Raw genomic sequence first — 20197 nt, forward strand, 5'->3', positions numbered from 1 at the left:
TGAATAGCATTGATCAAAAATATGTGAAACTGTAAACTAGTTAAATGTTATTCTGAGAGGTATTACAGATCGAAATTTATTTATAATTGATTTTCTTTCAAATTCATGTGTAGGAGAATATAAAGTGCTGTCTACTTTTATAAGACAGTATAAACTATGTCTTAAATACACATATGGGTCAATATAGTTATAAAAATGTGGTCTCTCCAGGCGCAGAATTCATTTAATTACCTAATAATTAATTAGTATATAATTAATAACCACTACCTTCATTGATTTCGATAATATAATTAATCACAATACCTTCATTGACTTGGATAGCATAAATTGGATAGTGGGTTAAAAACAGCTTGTAATACAGTTGGTTGCATTGATTCTCACGTTTTAAAAATTACCAAACCCGATCAATATTCAAATCATGAAGGGACGTGTACTGGAAATTAAAATAAGATCACAGGTCATCATTAATTTGAAAACAAAAAGCCCATGAGTTTTCAGTCTCTAGTCAATAGGTCATCAGTGTTTTGCAATAATAAATGAACTGAGTTGGGTAAGTTATCAGTGATACAAAACCAGTTTTCTAAAATGTAAAATTTGACAAAACATTTTGAAAAGTTTCGTATCTACTAACTAATTAAATTAGTTTATTTATCAAAAAATACTAATTATTCAAATACTTCCCATAGAAGTTATTGTACATTGTTATTATAAGTACAGGATGTTACTGTACATTATTATTATAAATATAGGATGTTACTGTACATTGTTATTATAAATATAGGGTGTTACTGTACATTGTTATTATAAGTATAGGGTGTTACTGTACATTGTTATTATAAATATAGGGTGATACTGTACATTGTTATTATAAGTACAGGATGTTACTGTACATTGTTATTATAAATATAGGATGTTACTGTACATTGTTATTATAAGTACAGGATGTTACTGTACATTGTTATTATAAGTACAGGATGTTACTGTACATTGTTATTATAAGTACAGGATGTTACTGTACATTGTTATTATAAATATAGGGTGTTACTGTACATTGTTATTATAAATATAGGATGTTACTGTACATTGTTATTATAAATATAGGGTGTTACTGTACATTGTTATTATAAATATAGGATGTTACTGTACATTGTTATTATAAGTACAGGATGTTACTGTACATTGTTATTATAAGTACAGGATGTTACTGTACATTGTTATTATAAATATAGGATGTTACTGTACATTGTTATTATAAATATAGGATGTTACTGTACATTGTTATTATAAATATAGGGTGTTACTGTACATTGTTATTATAAGTACAGGATGTTACTGTACATTGTTATTATAAGTATACAGGATGTTACTGTACATTGTTATTATAAGTACAGGATGTTACTGTACATTGTTATTATAAATATAGGGTGTTACTGTACATTGTTATTATAAATATAGGATGTTACTGTACATTGTTATTATAAATATAGGATGTTACTGTACATTGTTATTATAAATATAGGGTGTTACTGTACATTGTTATTATAAATATAGGATGTTACTGTACATTGTTATTATAAATATAGGATGTTACTGTACATTGTTATTATAAGTACAGGATGTTACTGTACATTGTTATTATAAATATAGGATGTTACTGTACATTGTTATTATAAATATAGGATGTTACTGTACATTGTTATTATAAGTACAGGATGTTACTGTACATTGTTATTATAAATATAGGATGTTACTGTACATTGTTATTATAAATATAGGATGTTACTGTACATTGTTATTATAAATATAGGATGTTATTGTACATTGTTATTATAAGTACAGGATGTTACTGTACATTGTTATTATAAATATAGGATGTTACTGTATATTGTTATTATAAGTACAGGATGTTACTGTACATTGTTATTATAAATATAGGATGTTACTGTACATTGTTATTATAACTATAGGATGTTACTGTACATTGTTATTATAAGTATAGGATGTTACTGTACATTGTTATTATAAGTACAGGATGTTACTGTACATTGTTATTATAAGTATAGGGTGTTACTGTACATTGTTATTATAAGTACAGGATGTTACTGTACATTGTTATTATAAATACAGGATGTTACTGTACATTGTTATTATAAATACAGGATGTTACTGTACATTGTTATTATAAATATAGGATATTACTGTTCATTGTTATTATAAATATAGGATGTTACTGTACATTGTTATTATAAGTACAGGATGTTACTGTATATTGTTATTATAAATATAGGATGTTACTGTACATTGTTATTATAAATATAGGATGATACTGTACATTGTTATTATAAATATAGGATGATACTGTACATTGTTATTATAAATATAGGATGTTACTGTATATTGTTATTATAAATATAGGATGTTACTGTACATTGTTATTATAAATATAGGGTGTTACTGTACATTGTTATTATAAATATAGGATGTTACTGTACATTGTTATTATAAATATAGGGTGTTACTGTACATTGTTATTATAAATATAGGGTGTTACTGTACATTGTTATTATAAATATAGGGTGATACTGTACATTGTTATTATAAGTATAGGGTGTTACTGTACATTGTTATTATAAGTATAGGGTGTTACTGTACATTGTTATTATAAGTATAGGGTGTTACTGTACATTGTTATTATAAATATAGGGTGATACTGTACATTGTTTTTATAAGTACAGGTTGTTACTCTACATTGTTATTATAAGGTGGTACTGTACATTGTTATTATAAATATAGGGTGATACTGTACATTGTTTTTATAAGTACAGGTTGTTACTCTACATTGTTATTATAAGGTGGTACTGTACATTGTTATTATAAATATAGGGTGCTACTCTACATTAGTATAATAACAGAATTAATTTATGGTTTACTTAGTTACTGAGAAATAATAGATTAAGACATTATTAGCATATGTGTAACGTAACTGTAGCGATTCATTTGTCGCACGTTCAGTAGCTTAAGAGAAGAATAAATAAAGTTTAGGTGTTACACAAATTAAAATAGGCAAAACATCTGAAGATTTGAACATTACCAACTAATGTTTGTCTCATACACTTGTATAACGATCTCGGCGAAGATAAATTTTAAAATAATCTCTGAGCTTAAGTAGAATAACATAACTTCAGATTGTGATATATTCTACTCAATAATTAATTTTCACAAAGACTTTTATTTTAGAGAAATCCACATTGGACAATCTGTTGTGTTCAGTACACCGAATATTAAATTCCTCGTAAGCCTTACGGTGTAGTTAAAAATAAATCGAACTTGTATGTAAAGGCTGCTCCTGCGTTTAACTTATTCAAGGAAGATGAACTAACCCTGTTCAACGTTACAAACAAAATCTGATAAACGTTGTGTAGTTATCAATTGGAAAACTCCGAATGTTAAATATCATTCTAAGTCAATAAGGTCGCAACTGTTGTAATATGGTTTTGGTTTTTATTTTTTCTTTCTATATACGCCTCCCGCTGTTACAGCGGTAAGGCTACGGATCTACAACGCTAAAATCAGGGGTTCTATTCCCCTCGGTGGGCTCAGCAGGTAGCTTGATGTGGCTTTACCATAAAAAAAAAATACACACCCACCTACCCTTTATATATACGACAACGATTAATGACTTAGAACATGTGTCTATAATTATTTGTTTCCAACTCTCTTTGTACCGATTCGGAAGCTAGTTTCCTGTTTGTGTCAGTTAATGTTTAAATACCCAACACCTGATTTTTATATTGGTTGATTTATTTTGTTGTAATTGTTTTCCAGCATGTTTGGAAACAGGGGCTACAGATGTATGAGGATCCACCAACGGACAAAGCACGTCATAGAAGTCCAGATGGGTAAGAGATTACGTTAGCATTAGTGCTACAACTGTTTGACTTCTAAACACAGTGATATATTTAAACGGTTATTTTTTTAACTTGTATATCCCAGATTTTAATAACCTTAACAGTAATGGGCTTTAGCCAACTATTTTTGGCTTCGAACCTTGAACCTCTTGCTAATAACTTTGTTTCCTGCGGGCATTTAGGCGTAACTGTGGAAATAGATGCTGTGACAAACTACAACTGTGACTGAAACTGCTTTAGATACAGAAACTTCTGTGTTTTAGTTTGTTTGTAGTTAAGCGCAGTGGGCTATCTGTGCTGTGCCCACCATACATATCGAAACATGGATTTTAACGTTATATGCTGAATCTTTTTTTTTTGGGGGGAGGGAGAACTACTGTGACTTCATTATTAAAAGTGACCTAACAATTTACACGTATTTCTTCAGATACTAAATGGGGCTTACAGCAATATACAAGTCTTTTTTAATATTAAATATAAAATCAAACTTTGTAGAGCAGACATAGTTACGACATAAAACACTGAGTTAAATAATTTTATACAAAAAATGTAGCATAATTATTGTTATTAGGTTGACCAGAAATAAATGTCGGAATTCTCAGGATGACATTTAGAAGCTGAATATTGAGTAACTTATTGTTGGCTGGTTGGTTTAATCCAATGTTTGTCACTTAAAAGGTGTCTTAATTGTCTGCTGTTTCAACTCTAGTCAGAGTTAAGTTCTTCAACTCCCAAAGCAGCATGAACAAGAAGGACTTTCGTCTGATTTTCCTCTACGACTTCAAACTTGGACGAAAAGTCACCGAAACTACACGGAACATCAACCAGACATTTGACCATGGGTCTGTTATTGAATACAGTTTAGCGTTAGTTCCAAAGGTTTCTAAATGGAAGTGAAAGTCTTGAAGACTACGAAGGTCGTGGAAGGAAGCTATCCTTACATAAAAGCACATTAAAGAAGCAGTTGAGACAGACCCTCGCATAACAGTACATGAGGTTGTAGAAAAGCTAAGCACAAGCAAATAAAGGGTTGCAAACCACTTGAGTGCGATTGGAAAGACAAAAAAATTGGATAAGTGGGTTCCGCATGAGCTGACTGAAGATCAACAAAATTGGCGTTATGAGACCTGTCAAGGATGATGCTCCAAAAATCGAACGAATTGGAAATTGAGGTTCTGCTTCATCCACCTTGTTCCATAAACCTTTTCTCTGAAGATTTTCATTTTTTAAAACCAGGCAGCTGCAAAGAAGCTTTCAGGGAGTTCGTTGACCATAAAAACTGATTTTTTACAGCAGGGACACAAACAGCATCGTTACACGTTGACAAAAGTGTGTTGAAGTAAAGGGTGTTTACTTTGATTAAAGCATGTTTTACAACACTGGTTTATACTTTTCCAAACTTTGCAGTTCAAAAACGACATTTATTTCTGGAGAACCCAATACAACTTTATTATACATTTAACAACATACCAATAGGATGCCCAAATATATACTTTCAGAGAGGAATGATAAAAGCGCCTCCTACAGACATGAAATGAAAACAAAATACTTATGATAAAAATATCCTTCTTCGACAGTTGTGCCAGTTGATGTATTCCACTCTTCCAACAATATGTTGGATCTTTACCAGTCCAACACTTTTAAGGATTGACGACATTATTGGATGTTAAAACAATTACTGGATCATGGTTAAAATCTTCTGAACATTACCAATAAAACAGATTCAATATTATTGTTTTCTTTGTTTTGTGTATTCTTAGAAAAAAATCCCTTCTTCTCGTTTTAAGTTGTTGTTATTATAAATAACATACTGATATTTTTGTAATACACTAGTATTATTGCCATATTCCGGTATTATTTCTGTATTCTGGTATTAGTGTAATGTTCTGATAATTTTATGATGCTCTGGTATCTTTGTGATATTGTGATATGATACTTTGATATCATTGTAGTAATATGCTCTTATTGTGTTATGGTACTCTGGTATTTTTTGTAATGTTCTAGCACAATTAACATACCCTGATATTTTTCTAATACTCGGCTATTACTGTAATACTTGATAGCTTTGTGATACTTTTCGTATAATTATTATATCCTGATATTTCTGTGATATTGTATAGCTTGTTAAGTTTGTGATAATTCGCCATTGTGCGGGTACTTGTTATTTTTGTGATACTCTGGTATAATTATATAATTATTATATTCTAATATTTTGAAATATTCTGGTGTTATTGTTATACCTTCTTATTTTAGGGATACTCCACTATTATTGAGATACTTGGTGACTGTGTGACATTTTGATATTGTTATTAATATTTTAATGTGACATTCGTTAAGAAACACTATATCAGTGCAGTAGGAGTTGTTCGTATTATTGTGTTTAAAGTGATATATTATACAACTAGATAATTCAGTGTCCTGCTTAATGTGACAAGACAAGAAGTATTGATTAGATATTTCTACAAGATATGTTTCGTGTTATACCTCTCTCTCTCTCTCTCTCGGCGCGTATATTTGAAAGAAGTAACGTGGGGAGAGGTCGACGAGGAATTTAAATAAAATAAATCATGGACTAAACAGAAAAGTAACGTTCATTTCAAGAAACATAACCATTCTTTTATTTCAAACAATTTAAAGAATAATCGCTGGGTTTAACAGTCATACTTTTAAATTCAAACGTAACTGAATTCTGCTATTGGTTCTTTGAAACAAAGTAACAAAATCTGTTACTTTTTCTCTTCATACGTTGTTTGTCAGAGTCAAAACATATTCATACAGAATGTTGAACAGAACACGAGTGTTTAAATAATATACCAGATCGTTTAATGACGTATAAGGCTCTCTTTACAATTTGCATTATGAGTTCAATTCCATGAATGATCACTTTAATACTATTGTACCACAGAAGACTGTTCTACTAGTTTTTTTTATCTATGGGTTGCTGTGACAGACAATATTTTATTCAATAATATTTCTAGAAAGTTTCGATGTGCAAGATATCCCAGAAGTCCGGGACTACAGGAAGAAATAACAATGGATTTTTATTTATTCAAACTGCATGCCATTAACAACCATACGAATATAAATATTTGGTATACTGAGTCATCAAGGTATTTTATTATTTTCTTCTGGTATGAATAATGTTGGTGAACACATTTTATTTTGTTGTGTACGCGTTTACTTACTCAATATTTAAAAAAAAATATTATTTCTTTAACATATTCCTATTACTCAGAGACTACGCTATTCAAGTATTATTACTCAAGACGTAGTAGTTGTGTCTGTTCAAAACAAACTAGGAAAGTTTGTTTATTGGTATTACTCAAGACGTAGTAGTTCTGTCTGTTCAAGATAAACTAGAAGAGTTTGTTTAGTGGTATTTCTCAAGACGTAGTAGTTGTGTCTGTTCAAGATAAACTAGAAGAGTTTGTTTATTGGTATTACTCAAGACGCAGTAGTTGTGTCTGTTCAAGATAAACTAGAAGAGTTTGTTTATTGGTATTACTCAAGACGTAGTAGTTGTGTCTGTTCAAGATAAACTAGAAGAGTTTGTTTAGTGGTATTACTCAAGACGTAGTAGTTGTGTCTGTTCAAGATAAACTAGAAGAGTTTGTTTATTGGTATTACTCAAGACGCAGTAGTTGTGTCTGTTCAAGATAAACTAGAAGAGTTTGTTTATTGGTATTACTCAAGACGTAGTAGTTGTGTCTGTTCAAGATAAACTAGAAGAGTTTGTTTAGTGGTATTACTCAAGACGTAGTAGTTGTGTCTGTTCAAGATAAACTAGAACAGTTTGTTTAGTGGTATTACTCAAGACGTAGTAGTTCTGTCTGTTCAAGATAAACTAGAAGAGTTTGTTTAGTGGTATTTCTCAAGACGTAGTAGTTGTGTCTGTTCAAGATAAACTAGAAGAGTTTGTTTATTGGTATTACTCAAGACGTAGTAGTTGTGTCTGTTCAAGATAAACTAGAAGAGTTTGTTTATTGGTATTACTCAAGACGTAGTAGTTGTGTCTGTTCAAGATAAACTAGAAGAGTTTGTTTAGTGGTATTACTCAAGACGTAGTAGTTGTGTCTGTTCAAGATAAACTAGAACAGTTTGTTTAGTGGTATTACTCAAGACGTAGTAGTTGTGTCTGTTCAAGATAAACTAGAACAGTTTGTTTATTGGTATTACTCAAGACGCAGTAGTTGTGTCTGTTCAAGATAAACTAGAAGAGTTTGTTTATTGGTATTACTCAAGACGTAGTAGTTGTGTCTGTTCAAGATAAACTAGAAGAGTTTGTTTAGTGGTATTACTCAAGAAGAGATTAGGGTGTCTGTTCTAAGATAAACTAGAACAGTTGTTTGTCTGTTCAAGATAAACTAGAACAGTTTGTTTAGTGGTATTACTCAAGACGTAGTAGTTGTGTCTGTTCAAGATAAACTAGAACAGTTTGTTTATTGGTATTACTCAAGACGTAGTACTTCTGTCTGTTCAAGATAAACTAGAAGAGTTTGTTTATTGGTATTACTCAAGACGTAGTAGTTGTGTCTGTTCAAGATAAACTAGAAGAGTTTGTTAAACTATTGGTATTACTCAAGACGTAGTAGTTGTGTCTGTTCAAGATAAACTAGAAGAGTTTGTTTATTGGTATTACTCAAGACGCAGTAGTTGTGTCTGTTCAAGATAAACTAGAAGAGTTTGTTTATTGGTATTACTCAAGACGTAGTAGTTGTGTCTGTTCAAGATAAACTAGAACAGTTTGTTTAGTGGTATTACTCAAGACGTAGTAGTTGTGTCTGTTCAAGATAAACTAGAACAGTTTGTTTAGTGGTATTACTCAAGACGTAGTAGTTGTGTCTGTTCAAGATAAACTAGAAGAGTTTGTTTAGTGGTATTACTCAAGACGTAGTAGTTCTGTCTGTTCAAGATAAACTAGTACAATTTGCATTATTTTCTTTAGGCACATTTCCGAACATCACGGTGTAATTTAAACTAAAGATCAGTGAACACAAAAGGTTCAATAGACGGTTTCTACTCGCAAATTTTGTTAAAACCCCTACAGTTTGGATTTTGTGTTTCGAAAAGTTGCTGTTTGTAGTTAAGCACAAAGCCACACAGAGGGCTATCTGTGATCTGCCCACTACTGGTATCGAAATTCAGATTCTAGCGTTTAAAGTTCGTAGACCTGCGACTGTGGCACTTCAGGGCGCTTTGAAAAGTTTGTTTGTTTGGTTTGTTTTTGAGTTTCTTCCAAAGCTACACGAGGGCTATCTGCGCTAGACGTCCAGGAGGCAGCTAATTATCACCACCCACCGCCAACTCTTGGGCTACTCTTTTACCAACGAATAATGGGATTCACCGTATCATTATAACACCCCCACAGCTGAAAGGACGGCTTTGAAAAGTTACAAGTATGTGATTCCTAACGGCCAAACAGAATGTCCAAATAGTTAATGTCAATGATAGTTTGAACAATAGCGTCTGACAACAAAGTCTGATAGGTTAGGTCGCGAACATGAAACATTTAGTGATAATTCGGTTAACGGGCAATGGTCGCAGGTTCGAATCCCGGTCGCACCAAAATGCTAGTCCTTTGAGCCGTGGGGGCGTTATAATGTGACGGTCAATCCCACTAATCGTTGGTAAAAGAGTAGCCCAAGAGTTGGCGGTGGGTGGTGATGACTAGCTGCCTTCTCTCGAGCCTTACACTGCTAAATTAGGGACGTATAGCGCAGATAGCTCTCGAGTAGCTTTGCGCGAAATTAAAAAAAAAATCGGTTAATCTACTAAGCCTATAAAAGAAAATGTCTTTATCCAAAAACGTAGCTCTGAGGTACACTTCAGTTTCCCATACAAAATTAATATCTTGTTTCTAAAATACTGTAATAGGGTGTAAAGCTAGAAACAGAAATATTGAAAACGTGTGAACACTGGTCTCGTACATCTTCTGGATAGTTTATTTTGTTAACTGTATTTGAAGGTTCTACTAAAACTAAATAACAAGTTAAGTAGTGTGTACAAACGTTATTTCTAAGCATTGCATGGCCCGGCATGGCCAGGTTGTTAAGGCACTCGACTCGTAATCTGAGGGTTGTGGGTTCGAATCCCCGTCACACCAAACATGCTCTCCCTTTCAGCCGTGGATGCGTTATAATGTGACGGTCAATCCCATTATTCGTTGATAAAAGAGTAGCCAAAGAGTTGGCGGTGGGTGGTGATGACTAGCTGCCTTCCCTCTAGTCTTACACTGCTAAATTAGGGACAGCTCTCACAGATAGCCCTCGAGTAGCTTTGCTCGAAATTCAGAAAACAAACGAATAATCTAAGCATTGTTAGTAAATAGTTAATGTTCTTTGGTTTCTGTTTGTTTCAGTTATTTTTGTTCTTTACCAAAGTAATTCGATTTGTCAAACGATAAAAATAAACTAGAAAAAAGATACATATATTAGAATAGGAGGATAATTCTCACCTACATTAGGCTTACCAACAATTTTGTATATGGGGTGGAGTTCTTTCTTTATTTGAAACAGCCAAGAAATGCGACTTCATTTGCAACCACTAAAAACTTTAGCCCTTACGGAACCAATGGCCTCCGATGCATCTTTCTACTAAATGTTGTTATATTTTATATCATAAAACTACTTTATTTTAGATAAAACAAACATCAAAATATCTACTGTCTCATGGTTTTGTATGATGTTGGGTGCGTAATGCACTTTGAAGCTAAATCGTTACTGACATTACAAATAAGAAAAAAAAAGATGAAGGCATTTCATTTCACACTTGGACTGCTTACTTGAAGTCCAATATATTTTCTGGTATTGTAGATTGTTCATAATGAATTAAAATCGGAAAGGTGGCAGGTGTTATGCACCAGTGTTAGATTGTATATGCCCAGTCACTTTTTGTAACCATCTTCAGAGCCTTGCATTTTTAAATTATACAATCTGATTTTTATAATCCAATTGAGCTTATTCTAGCGTATAATAGATGTGCTGTAGGCTCTAAGTGTACTGAGAATAATTGGATATGAAATACAATTAGCTTCAGAAAACCAAACGTAACCTGCTATGCAATGAAGCCGTAGAACAGATGGCGGACGTTTTTAAGCAACTCAGTAATGAGCCTTATGTCTTGCGGAACTACGCAGTGGACGATCTATATTTTGACTACCTCAGGTATCGAAACCCAGTTTCTAGCGCTATAGGTACTCCGTCTTTTCTCTGAGTCACTGGGAAGCTTGATTCGATAGACGCACAGCGCAGAATAGACGGAATTAATGTGGGTCAACAGTAATGTTACAGACTTAAAACGCCAAAACCTGGGGTTCGATTTCCCGAAGATGACTCAGTGCTGTTGTGTAACTTTGCAATAAAATAAACATAAATTGTTCTCCAGATGTAATTCGATCTTCCATGTAGAACAATCCCTTGTATCTTGTTTGTTTTGTATGCACTGAATTCCACATTTTCAACGGTATCTAACGGGTATTTTGTTGCTGAAGAGGTTGTCAGCTGAGATGCGTACTTTTTCTAACAATTAATTAAAAACATGTAAAAAAGCTTGATTATAAGAAGATCCCTTTGATGTGTGGTTCTCTAGCTGCTTCTTCGATGGGCGTCCTGTATCGTGTAGGTTTTAATTAACAACTAACTGTCAGCTTTAATGAACAACTAACTGTAAGGCGTCATCAGCATGTTTGTCACGTGGGGCTGTCATCAATGCTGATGGATTAGGTTTGCGACTAATTTTTCATGAAGTCCTTCCTACCAGTTACCCAATCTATTTAAAGATCAGCAAAACATACAAGAATTTTACCAGGTTGTGAGATTGTGTTTCATTTATTTTGATCTGTCAGTTTTAATTAGTAGTTTTTTCTATTTACTACCAATGCATTACAAGTTTGTGTCTTTATTACGTCTACAAGTATTATGATTATGTATTCATCCTTTTTTTTCTGTCTTTCTTTCTTTGAACATTTGTCAATCGTCTGTCTACCTTTCCTTCACTTCTCAGCGGATTGATTTGAAGCTTGGTAAGGCTATACCTTTGTCCAGTATGCCTAAACATCTTTTAAATTAGGTATTTTAAAGTATTGTATCAGGTCAAAGATGAAACAACCAAAATGTTTATTTTGGTCCCCTTTGCTGTAATATTTACTGCCACCAAAATGGAAATTCGTACAAAATTATTTTAGCATCAAATCTATTGACATACAAAATAAACACATTGGAATTACCTATTTTGAATCATTCTAGGGGAGTTCACATTTCATCAAAAACATAATTTGTAGGTTTTGAATTTATAAGGGATTTGATTGTTTGTTTTTGAAATTCGCGCAAAGCTATACGAGAGCTATATGTGCTGGCCATCCATAATTTAGCAGTGTGAGACTAGAGAGAAGGCAGCTAGTCATCACCACCCACCGCTAACCCTTGGGCTACGCTTTTACCAACGAATAGTGGGATTGACCGGAACATTATAACACCCCCACGGCTGAAAGGGCGAACATGTTTGGTATGACGGGCATTTGAACCCGCGACCGTTGGAGTAGGGGTCGAGTACCTTAACCACTTGGTCACGCAGGGCCCATGGGATTTCATACGAATATATTTATTTTATACACTACCCACAGGGTGGCCCGTAAGTTTCTACCTGTCCATATGTCTTATGCATCCAGTGTATCTGTGTGGTGTCCCTCATTCTCGCTGCATAATATTATGCGACGCCATGTTACAATACGCTCTTCAAGTATAAATGGGCTTGCATCGGCCATATTTCTCTGAAAAAAAAAAGAAACAAATTTATAATACGTGCGTAATTGAATATAACATAATAATATATGGATGGGTAGGGACTTACGGGCCACCCTGTACGTTGATGAACAAAAATGCTGGGCTTTATATTTTTAATAACTACGAGGGTGTCGAAATGCCACAAAAACCATAATTTTAGGGGGGGTTAACACTTACATTGCCACATTCAGCACATTCACGTGGAATTTAGTAAAACAACTGTTATTTACAGGTCACAAAGATATAGACACTTTTTGTCTTTTGGTCAGTTTTTGCAGCGAAAATGTACAATTTGTGTTCCATGTGAACTATTGATGTGTCTGTCAACCAGCTGACATGGGATTTGATACAAAGATGTCATATCACAATCCCATCCAGTGATATAGACAAGCTTTCATTTTTCTGTGGTTTTCACGATTTTCAGTGTCAAAAATTTGCCATGTTAGGATTCCATGGCGGAGACATGTTGCATTCGCCCGCTAATATTGTCATCTTTAATTTTTACAGCAATTATATGCTTACTCAAATCGTGTGAACGGAGCCATTACTCTGATTTATTAGTAGATAAACAAACACTGTTTTATTTCTTACGCACAGTTACTTGAGCGAAGCTGGAAGTTCCTTGTTTCCCTCGGAGACACTTTCTTCATATTTATTAATTCTCAGTCTGATAGGATTATGTTTAGTCATATGACACAACAGTTCCAGTGTAACAATATTATGTTTAGTCATATGACACCACAGTTCCAGTGTAACAATATTATGTTTAGTCATATGACACAACAGTTCCAGTGTAACAAGATTATGTTTAGTCATATGACACAACAGTTTCCAGTGTAACAAGATTATGTTTTGTCGTATGACACAACAGTTTCCAGTGTAACAAGATTATGTTTTGTCGTATGACACAACAGTTTCCAGTGTAACGAGATTATGTTTTGTTGTACGATACAATAGTTTCCAGTGTAACGAGATTATGTCTGGTCGTATGACACAACAGTTTCCAGTGTGGCAAGATTATGTTTGGTCGTATGACACAACAGTTTCCAGTGTAACGAGATTATGTTTGGTCGTATGACACAACAGTTTCCAGTGTAACAATATTATGTTTAGTCGTATGACACAACAGTTTCCAGTGTAACAAGATTATGTTTGGTCGTATGACACAACAGTTTCCAGTGTGGCAAGATTATGTTTGGTCGTATGACACAACAGTTTCCAGTGTGGCAAGATTATGTTTGGTCGTATGACACAACAGTTTCCAGTGTAACAAGGTTATGTTTGGTCGTATGACACAACAGTTTCCAGTGTGACAAGGTTATGTTTGGTCGTATGACACAACAGTTTCCAGTGTGACAAGGTTATTTTTTGTTGTATCACACAACACTGTCACTTCCAAAAACACGAAAGCTAACCAAAGGTACGAAATTCTACTGCTGTTCCTATAGGAGACTAAGTAGACATAACATTACATTGACTCCACTTTCTTCTACCGTGAAAAGTATCGTTGAATTCGAGGTATAGCTGGAGTACTTGACTTTTCCTTGACATTTGTTATTTTCCTAACTAATTAGTTTCATTGCTCCAGAGCTGGCATGGCCAGGTAGTTAGGGCACTCGACTCGCAATCTGAGGGTCGCAGGTTCGAATCCCTGTCACACCAAATATGCTCGCCCTTTCAGCCGTGGGGGCGTTATAATGTGACGGTGAATCCCATTATTCGTTGGTAAAACACTAGCCTAAGAGGTGGCGGTGGGTGGTGATGATTAGCTGCTTTCCCTCCTCGTCTAATACTGCTAAATTAGGGACGGCTAGAGCAGTTAGCCCTCGTGTAGCTTTGCGCGAAATTAAAAACAACAACAAACAAATATATATATACATATATATAAATTAAAATGTTTATCCGCGTCGGTCGTTAATTTTCAAATGATATTAAAGATAGCTAGTAAAGTGGATTAATAGCCGAAGTTCAGCTTCCAGTGTAAATTGTTATAAAGTGTTAATCATTTTATATTCGCCCAGGTGGTTAAGACACTTGACTCATAATTCGAGGGTCGCGGGTTCGAATCCCCGTCACATCAAGCATGATTGTTCTTTCATCCGCGAGGACGTTATAACGTGACGGTCAGTCCCATTATTCGTTGATAAAAGAGTAGCCCAAGAATTGGCGGTTGGTAGTGATGATTGGCTGCCTTCCCATTAGTTTTATACTACTAAATTAGGGACGGCTAGCGCAGATAGCCGTAGTGTAGCTTTGCGCGAAATTCGAAACAAATCAAGTCTCATCGCTCTTGAGTTTTTTAGAATCAAAATAAGTTTTCCTTCGTAGCTCTAGCCTTCAGTATGTGTATGGGAGCATTATCCAAGATTGGCCTGAAGTACAGTTTCAAAACTATGATTTATGGGAATATTTCCACATTGAAGAGTCAAGACGTCCTTTCTTTGTGACGTAGTATCCTTTGGTTTCATGCCGTTTAACTGTTTTGCTCAACAAATATTCTTCCTCTGAAAATAGTATTTAAACTTTTTAACACCAAGTTTAATTCGGCCATATTAGTGTCCGTTGGTCAAGAATGTACGTTGAGCCTGTGGTATTTTTGAATTAAAAATATGATTTCCCGGTATGTGTCAGATGGTGTCAACAACAACAGATGCACTCAGTAAATAAGACGAATAATTGTGAATCTGATAACTGAAGTATATTTTTTTTCCTAGCGTGTGTGTAAACTACTGTGATTGGACTAATGTTTTTGTTACGCTATGACGTGTCTATTTTACATTTTTTTTCTCCAGGTAACCAGGTTCTGCACGCCAGTGAAGCATGCTCTGAAGAAGTCTTTAATTCAGCTGATGAAAGATACGTAACCCTAACGAGTACGTAAGCTCTCGCTCTCTGTCGGTGTTTTAGTAATGAAAAAAACCGATGGAAGAAATGAAATATTTATAAAACAAATATTAGCTAAAGACGTAAAGAAATTCAATTAAAACAGCGAAAGACTATTTTTTTTAGTTAATCGTATAAATAGAATTTTTGTGTTATTCACAACAACTCTGCGTTATCAAAATTTTATAAGCAACTATAGGTATAACATATGTAAATCATATGTGTTAGAGCATCATTTTCCTAGTTCTCCATTAACATGTGGGGACCTGAAATAAATTTAATATCTTGGTGATTGTACCGACCAGTCTTTGTGAATTAAGTAACTGGTATTAATTTATGATATAAAAATTTACCTACTCGGTCAGCCAAGAGTAGCCCAAGAAGTGGCGGTGGGTGCTATTCACTAGTTGCCTTCCTTAATGTTTATTAATTCAAAATTAGATGGTTATAAACAGATAGTTGTTTGTTTAGACTGAATCAAACTTGTCTAGAAGAAAGACCGAGCGCGGCCCACTGGTTAACGTATCGGGCTGTGTATCAGAGGTTCCCTGGTTCACGCCCCATTACCGCTAGAAAAATCTTCTTAAGTGGATTAAGAAAAATTAATAAATGATGAAATTATTCTATAGAAATGGTTAAGTTGTACTATAGGGCACTGATTTGGTTTGAGAAAGAACACAAAGTTAGAAACACTTGCAGAATACTTAATATATTTATTGGTTTCTATCAATAAAGATGCCAAAGGTCATATAGCACTTAGTTGAAATGTCAAAAGTTCCACGTGGATTTGAATCTGACTCGTGTTATTTGTAGCCAAGGACCCCAGGAAGGTTGGTTGTCCAGTTGTGGGAGAGTATACAATGATAGAATCGAAACCACAGTTTGCAGAACTAGTTGCTAGTGGTTTGGATGACCTGCGCTTGCGTGTTGAGGTCAGTTCTTTTCAGCAGCCTGTGACGAGCATGATCAGCTGGAATTTCGGACGCAGTGTCCATCAGAAAACAAAGTCAAAAGTAAGGATTGCTTTATGGAGAAGAAAATATATGAGTTTATGAAATTACTCGTAAGTTAATTCTATCATACTTAAAACAACTAATTAACTCCGATAGTCTAAAAAATAGTCAAATCATATCTAGAAAACTTGTAAACCTCTGAATGTACTGATGTCATATCGTATCTAGAAAATTTGTAAACGTCTAAATGTAATGGATGTCATATCGTATCTAGAAAACTTGTAAACCTCTGAATGTACTGATGTCATATCGTATCTAGAAAATTTGTAAACTTCTAATGATGTCATATCGTATCTAGAAAACTTGTAAACCTCTGAATGTACTGATGTCATATCGTATCTAGAAAATTTGTAAACTTCTAAATGTAATGATGTCATATCGTATCTAGAAAACTTGTAAACCTCTGAATGTACTGATGTCATATCGTATCTAGAAACTTGTAAACCCTCAGTAATGATGTCATATCGTATCTAGAAAACTTGTAAACCTCTGAATGTAATGATGTCATATCGTATCTAGAAAACTTATAAACTTCTGAATATAATGATGTCATATCGTATCTAGAAAACTTGTAAACTTCTGAATGTAATGATGTCATATCCTATCTTGGAAACTTGTCAACCCCCGGACATAATGATAGTCAAGTCGTATCCAATAAACTTGTCAAGCCCTGGATGTAATGATAGTCAAGTCGTTTCCAGGAAACTTATAAACTGGGTATAATGATATCAGAGTCGATTATCTGATAATTATCTGAGATATACAAAGTATCAATGCTATTGCGTAGCTGTTCCGAATGAGCGGGCATGGCCTATTCATCAGCATTCCCGGGTTGTAAAGTTGAATATTTATAGGTGGCAGCCTGTTGTGTCCAAAATATTCTTCACACACTGAGGCTATAGAAGAGTTATAAGAGTAACAATCAAATCCCAGTATTCGGTCTGCAAAGAGTAGCCAAAGAAGTGGCGGTGAGCGCTATTCACTAGTTGCCTTCCTTAGTGTTTATTAACTCAAAATTAGATGGCTATAAACGGATAGTTATTTGTTTAGACTGAATCAAACTTCTTCTTCAAGAAGGACCGAGCACGGCCCACTGGTTAATGTATCGGACTGTGTATCGGAGGTTCCCTGGTTCACGCCCCATTACCGATAGAAAAATCGCCATCCAAAGTTTAAGGCTGTTATAAGAGTGACAGTCAAATCCACTGTTCCATTACAATAGCTCAATAATTTCGGCTGAATAGTTTTAACAAGTTACTTTTTTTCTCTTTCTGTCACTCCAAAATTAGAGACGGATAGTTTTTGTGTGTACTTCACACCAGGTTTTGAAGAAGACGTAACAGATTTTTCAAAATGGCGTGTGAATACACGAGAGATATTTTTATTGTTTAATTTTTGTTCTCTGTTACTACAAATTATTCACAGCTCATAACTTATGTTAAGTGTTTCGTAGCTGATAGCTTCAGGTATGATATTTCTTAACGCTGTGCCATTACCATTAAAATTAATTTTTAAAATTTCACATCGTCGAAATTTGTAGCAAATTTCGGATTCAGTGCTACGAAGGAAAGTTTTACAAAAAATAAAAACCGAAACCTAAAAATACTTGGACGTTTTCAACTGCTTATAAACTTGTAAGAAGAGACTCAAGTGCCTCTTATCTGAATTCTTAGGTTTTCAATGTCAAGGCTGGAGGAAGGAAAATGGGACCCACTTTGTTATTGCAAGTGTTCCGGAGACAAGAAGGCGATACTGCATGGTGAGCCACTTCGAGTGATATTAATGTCGTAAGCGCGTTCTAATTGTAGTCCAGAGGAGAAATACTTATGTTACTACCGCATTTTATCACCTGTTTCGTAAAGCAGAATAATTTTGCAGAATTAGGTTGTTGCCCCCCCTATAGATGAAATCAACAAAATTGACAGCGATTTGTGCTCATCACTGGTTTACCAGTAAGTGTTTCAGTTCCCCTTGTTTTGAATTTGTTGGTGTTCTTTTCATTACCGCAATGTTCATGTTACAGCAAAGACGGCAAAAAATTCATAAATTTTACGAAATTGGCGATGGGTGGTGGTTGCTTCCCCCTAGTCTTACACTACTAAATTCTAGCCTTACACTGCTAAATTAGAGACAGTTACGCAGATAGCCCTCAAGTAGCTTTGCGCAAAATTTAAAAACAAACTAACAAATTATAAGATTTGCTATTTAACTATCTTAGTGCTATAGAGTAGCCCATGAGTTGGTGGTGGGTGGTGATGACTAGCTACCTTCCCTCTAGTCTTACACTGCTAAATTAGGGACGGTTAGCGCAGATAGCCCTCGAGTAGCTTTGCGCGAAATTCAAGACAAACAAACCATGGAGTATTTTATAATCTATTTTTGTAATTAAAATTCTTACAAACTTTTACAAAACAAATTACGACCTACTATATTTACTTCATAAATATAACCGTAATACCAATATTTTATAATAAATAAATCCGTTAATAAGTATGCATTGAATATACAATATTTCAAATATACCTTAACAGTGTTTACTATATAATAATTTATATTTTAAATATTGAAAGTGTTTTATATTCTTTGTATGTATAATAAAAATATTTTTAGGCTCTTCAGTATTACTTATTTGTTTCTTACTACAGGCACGTGGTTAAGTACAGTTCTGATATACAAATAGTTTAAATGTACCTGGTAATACGCAAAGTTCACTAAATATACGTTTCTTATGGTTTGTCTTATACAGATTAAAAGGTTGTGTTTCATTAATTCTGCACCCTCTTAATTAACGATTTCTCTTAAGAATTACAATCAGTTAACAATTTTTCTCCTTAAACCCAATGATATCTCACGAAATTTGGAAGATCAGGAAATTTAGGTAAGTCATAATTTATTAAGCTAACAGTAGAATATATATATACACGCCCGTATTAATGATATTTTTAATAAGAAAACGTTGATATCAAGTACATTAATAGATGGCGCTACGTCCTTAAATACTGGAGGTGGGGAGAGAGGTGAAATCGCACATTGCTGTTATTGAGCACTTAATTATCGTTGACGTAAATTAACGTTAAATAATTTTATAGATGGCGCCACCTCCTCACACCGAAAAACTATATTAAATTTTCTGTAAGACATACACCTTGTGTAGGGATATGGCACATAAATATCTTATATATCTTGCAAAGTTCGCTAGCACTCTTTGTGGGAAAAAAATCCAATGAAAAATATGGTTTCTACTGTTAATAATAATACATAAACTCAGCTAAAATTTCTACCCCAACAGCCACCATAACGGCTGATATGAAGACCCATTATTTTTATTTATACCAATTTTTTATTTTGGTCTCTGACCAATAAACGTTTGAGAATTGATTATTCATATGAAATACTGTGGAAGGACAGTAAGAGCTGGGTGTAGAAAGTGGATAATAGAAGTGACTCTTACCGCCACTTCCTTGGCCGCTACCTCTTCCTACAAAATCACCTTGATCATCACGTATAATTGAGTTGTTAAAGTGTATCGAAACCTTTGATAAGCTAGTAATGACCACTGTAATATGTTATAAGTAGATTGTGTGAAAGTTGGAATTTTTATGTTATTTGTCGT

General features: G+C 34.1%; 2 protein-coding genes across 4 annotated transcripts in view; both read left to right on the forward strand.

Moving 5' to 3' along the window:
• Nucleotides 1-18347, forward strand: part of LOC143236952 (uncharacterized) — a 29773-nt gene extending 11426 nt beyond the window's left edge. Inside the window, exons 8-12 of the mRNA XM_076475677.1 lie at nt 3826-3899; nt 15481-15561; nt 16385-16584; nt 17149-17301; nt 18258-18347. Coding sequence (XP_076331792.1) covers nt 3826-3899; nt 15481-15561; nt 16385-16584; nt 17149-17301; nt 18258-18347 — 598 coding nt within the window. The remainder of the gene's footprint in view (nt 1-3825; nt 3900-15480; nt 15562-16384; nt 16585-17148; nt 17302-18257) is intronic.
• Nucleotides 1-20197, forward strand: part of LOC143245225 (uncharacterized) — a 418752-nt gene that overhangs the window by 105023 nt on the left and 293532 nt on the right. The window lies entirely within an intron of this gene.

The sequence above is a fragment of the Tachypleus tridentatus genome, chromosome 2, assembly GCF_004210375.1.
Source record: "Tachypleus tridentatus isolate NWPU-2018 chromosome 2, ASM421037v1, whole genome shotgun sequence".
NCBI classification, from domain to species: domain Eukaryota; kingdom Metazoa; phylum Arthropoda; class Merostomata; order Xiphosura; family Limulidae; genus Tachypleus; species Tachypleus tridentatus.